This window comes from Triticum aestivum, chromosome 2D (assembly GCF_018294505.1).
Source record: "Triticum aestivum cultivar Chinese Spring chromosome 2D, IWGSC CS RefSeq v2.1, whole genome shotgun sequence".
Classification (NCBI taxonomy): domain Eukaryota; kingdom Viridiplantae; phylum Streptophyta; class Magnoliopsida; order Poales; family Poaceae; genus Triticum; species Triticum aestivum.
The window spans coordinates 74,859,345-74,863,465 of NC_057799.1; the positions used below are offsets into that span (position 1 = coordinate 74,859,345).

Sequence of the window (4,121 nt, forward strand, 5' to 3'; positions counted from 1 at the left end):
TATTCAGAGAGAAAATACCTCGCTGCTCATAGTTGTAGGCACACATGATTGCAGAGCATGAAGCTTACGTCAATATTCTACCTGTTGTATATGAAGTGTGTTTTCTTTCTACTGCATATAAAACGTATTTCAATATACTACTAAACTTAAACTGACAAATGAACCCTACAGTCATGCTGTCGGAGTAAAATAACAAAGCGTATCTCGGCTGTACCATAATTCAGGCAAGGAGCATCCATAATTTCGTCTCTGATCCGGTAAGAAAGCAAAGTTACTACAGACCACACATATGAACTCATCCCACCAGGATTTTAGGAAGAACAATCCGACGATTTGTACTGATAAATAGTTCCATCATCCATGCTACTAAAAAAAGAATCAAAAGATCCGGTGAAGCTTTGAAAGCATCATCAGTGCTTCATGGAGATCAAGGGTTCTTACTAGGTCCTTGCTAACTACATAAGGGGTGGTTTGATCGCGGCAGGATTTAATATCTAGAAGACCCCTCGTAAACTTCTGGATGTCATGTTACATCCAGTCATCCCCACATTCATCCAGTTCTTGCTTGGCGAGTTCCCTCATAAACTTCTGGCCGCGGAGATCTGGTAGAAATATCAGAAAGTAGATGACTATAGATTAGGACCACGTATGAAAGAACTTCTTCTAATTTAATAGAATACACTTCTCATGTAATAGAATATCGATGATACACTAAGCAGATCATATGCCACCTAAAACATATTTCGCTCTTCAGGAACATGCCAATGTGTGTCATTACATCTCAGTAAATAGCACATGAATATATAAACCAATAAACCAGTAAGGAAATACTGATATTGGAAGTAAATACAAAATGGTATATGAAGAGAAGGTATGACTCACGAGCATTCCCGCTCCGACGCACATAAATACACTGAAGGGGTATACCATTTGCACTGAACATATGTGCCAAGGTATGGACTCTCCCATCATCCTTTGAGCATTTGATCTTAACCATTCTAAGGTCTTTGCAAGTAAATGATCTCCTCTCAAGCTTGATACCTGTTTCCAATGCCTTCCTCATGCCGAAGTTCTTTAGCACATCAACCAAATTGTTATTAAGCATGTGATCAGAAAAATAAAGTAAAGGATCACGTAGCATACACCAAATATGTAATCACACATACCAATTTAAGTTGGAGAAAAAGCCTCTTTATATTAGGTGAATGCTGTAGCAGCAAAATTAATGCATCAAAATCAGCGGCCATACACCATTCACCAAGGGATAGGGTCTTCAGGTTGCTAAAAGTTGGACACCTTTTCAATTCCCTAGTCAGAACCACCTTCATATTGCAGCCAAAAGAGTATTTAGCAAAGAGCAGTAGTAAGTCGAATCAACTTCTCAGTTCTCACAATACAAACTGCATACAAGTGGTTTATTCAACAGAAAGAATAAAACAAAGATACCCATCTCAAAAAAGAAGGGAAAACAAAGATACCCTCCTTTGGTTCATAGGATAGGAAAATCATAAGAATAGGAAAGTCATTGGAAGTGAAATGACATGCATCTCAGTTCCTATAGGAAAAGAGATGTCACTTGGTTCATAGGATAGGAATTTTTCCATTAGGTATGAGCTAATGTTTCCCCCCTTTGAAATGTGAAGGATAGGAACAGGTTCTACATGGGAATAGGAATTCATTCCTACATACCAAATGGCTCTATAGGAAATTTTCATTTAGAAATCCTATCCTATAGAATTGCTACAAAAATCCTTAATCAGTTTTCTAGTAACTGAAGGAACATTGGCCTTAGACTCTCTTATAATGACTGGATATAGTTAATCAGTTTTTTTACATTATATATAGTTAATCTGTTGAAAAGATACACTGTTGCAACAAAGAGAAAAACGACAAACAATCCTATGAGAACGTAAATGGTGAACAATGCTCCCTTGAAGCTACAGTCTTTCATCTAACTGATTCCCTACTACATTTGATGATTAAGCAAACTAGTACTACTTTGTTCATTTAAATTTTGTAACCAGGTATTGACACTAGAGCAGAAGGTCAGAAATGTGTTCAGTCCACACATGTGTTCTGTTCAAGGGAACACGGCGTTTCTTTGTGAAACGTCCGAAAAAAATGACCCATGATAACTATGGAAAATATAAATAGAAAATAAGAGAGGAAAGAGACAGATCTGTAAAAGATGGTGATAGCTATACCTCTCCAGCATCAGTTAACAACTCCAAACTCGTAGCAGTAGAAAGGCTCTCAAGCATATTATGGCCACCTAGAATCTTACTATAATTTCGACCACTGTTTCCACCATACTTACCATCTTCACTGGAAAGCTTGGCCCCTTTGTAGCCATACTTTGCATCATTTGCAATCTCACTGTATTCATAGGTATTGTCATCACTATCAATATCGCTACCATAATCATAATTATCCTTGTAACGACTGTGTCCATATCTTCCTTTAGGAAAACCATATCCAAATCCAAACTTATCAAAATCGCCATCATCACTGATGTATCCAAAATTATCATCACTGATGTGTCCAAAATTATCATCACTGATGTATCCAAAATCATCATCACTCAAGGAACAGTCATCATGAATCTTATAGTTCTCTCTCTTATCATCGTTGTGCTTATCATCATCAGTAGTTTCATCAAAATTATCTTCATCACTGATGTATCCAAAATCATCACTCAAGAGAGAGTCGTCAAGTATGATAGTGCCTGTGACCAGTGACCCAAAGTTCGTAAATGACGGAACTCGGACGGAAGGCGTGATGAGGCGCAGAAGCACAAGGTTCGGAGCAGTGATCGAGAAGTCCCAGTTGAATGTGCATTTGAGCATGATTAAAGTCTTCAAAGAGGTAGACACAATCCCAGGGCCAGTGACCAGGCAATCCTTCAGATCCATCTCTTCCAAGGATTTGCAACTAGAAGAAAGCTGTCCAAGGATCCTATCGTCGAGCATGGCATACGACAACTTCAAGATCTTGAGGTGGCAAGAGACGAAGGGCACGCGGTCCAACGACGCGATTCCCTTACGATGTCCAACAAGATGAATAACCCGCGCTTTGCGGCTGATAGCAGTCCTGATCCACGCATTGGAGTCTTTCTCGTCGAAGTCCACATAGTCATCGCTGGACTGCAGGCCGAGCGTGTCCACCGACGCGGACACATCGCGGTGGAGGAAGAGGCTGTCCACGAAGTCACGGAACTCCTCCGGCGGGTTGGCATCGCGGACGGAGGAGTGCCGCACGCGGAGGTCGATGCAGGGCGCGGACGCCCAGAGGTGGCGCCACCGGCGCGCGAGCACGCAGGTGGGCACCACCTCCCACGCCTTGAGGAACGACATGATGTGGTGCAGGAGCGCGTCCGGGAGGGCGCTGAGGCGGTCGACCCCTACGGTGCCGGCGCCGGCGGCGGAGGCTGACGCCTGGCCAGCGCGGCGGTAAGGCCCCCAGCGCCGGGAGGTTGTCCGGCGCATTTCGTCGAGCAGATGGCCTGCGTACAGGTTTGGGCACCCCGGCGTAAGGATTATGCAGGAAAATCCATGGAGGAATGTGCGTATGGGGATGGGATCGCAGCGAGAGGGGCTGAGGGAGGAAGGGATCCAACTTACGGAGGGATTCGTGGAAATGGCGTGGAGTTCTTTTACGCTTTTGAAATTCGAAATTTTGGGGATGGAGTTCGATCGCGAGCTCGCTACTCGCCTTCTCCCCCCGCAGCAAATAAAATGGGGCCGATGGGCTTTGGGCATTCCGCCGCGTGTGTTACCAAGGGGTGGCCCAGTTAGCAATCCATTATATTTCTCCAACAACAAATGTACTACTACAAAAATTCCCCATTCTCTCAAAAAAAATCCTGTTTCTTAAAAAAAACTCCAAAAATAAAGCTAATGCATTCTACTGCTTCGAAGCGACGACACGGTTTGCTTTTGCCTATAACATCTGGAGTAAAATGTCCCACTGGTCCATAAACTTGGACCAGATGCACACTTCTGTCCATTAATTCAAAAATTGCGCATCAGAAGGCATAAACCAGTTTAAGTGATACTCCCTTTGTAAAAAAATAATAAGAGCGTTTAGATCATTAAATTGGTGATCTAAACGGTCTTATTATT

At 42.7% G+C, this 4,121-nt stretch overlaps 1 protein-coding gene across 2 annotated transcripts; it reads right to left on the bottom strand.

The window, feature by feature from the left end:
* Nucleotides 1–315: 315 nt before the first annotated feature.
* Nucleotides 316–3,749, bottom strand: LOC123048789 (uncharacterized). Of its 2 annotated transcripts, XM_044471823.1 has the most exons (5): nucleotides 3,621–3,749; nucleotides 2,205–3,502; nucleotides 1,167–1,322; nucleotides 883–1,072; nucleotides 316–602 (listed from the first exon to the last, which is right to left on the bottom strand). In XM_044471823.1, exons 2-5 carry the CDS (start codon nucleotides 3,483–3,485, stop codon nucleotides 529–531), a joined length of 1,701 nt encoding a protein of 566 aa, XP_044327758.1. In that variant the 5' UTR covers nucleotides 3,486–3,502; nucleotides 3,621–3,749; the 3' UTR covers nucleotides 316–528. The 2 variants fall into 2 exon arrangements, with proteins under 2 accessions (XP_044327758.1, XP_044327757.1); XM_044471822.1 differs by having other exon boundaries at nucleotides 2,205–3,725.
* Between the last annotated feature and the right edge of the window lie 372 nt (nucleotides 3,750–4,121).

Bases quoted from the DNA above. Each gene is read 5' to 3' on its own strand.
- LOC123048789 (XM_044471823.1), bottom strand. From the start codon at position 3,485: ATGCGCCGGACAACCTCCCGGCGCTGGGGGCCTTACCGCCGCGCTGGC. The intron at 1,323-2,204 runs GTATAGCTATCA...TGCAATATGAAG, and splicing joins TGTTAACTGATGCTGGAGAG to GTGGTTCTGACTAGGGAATT. The intron at 603-882 runs GTGAGTCATACC...TATTTCTACCAG, and splicing joins GCGTCGGAGCGGGAATGCTC to ATCTCCGCGGCCAGAAGTTT.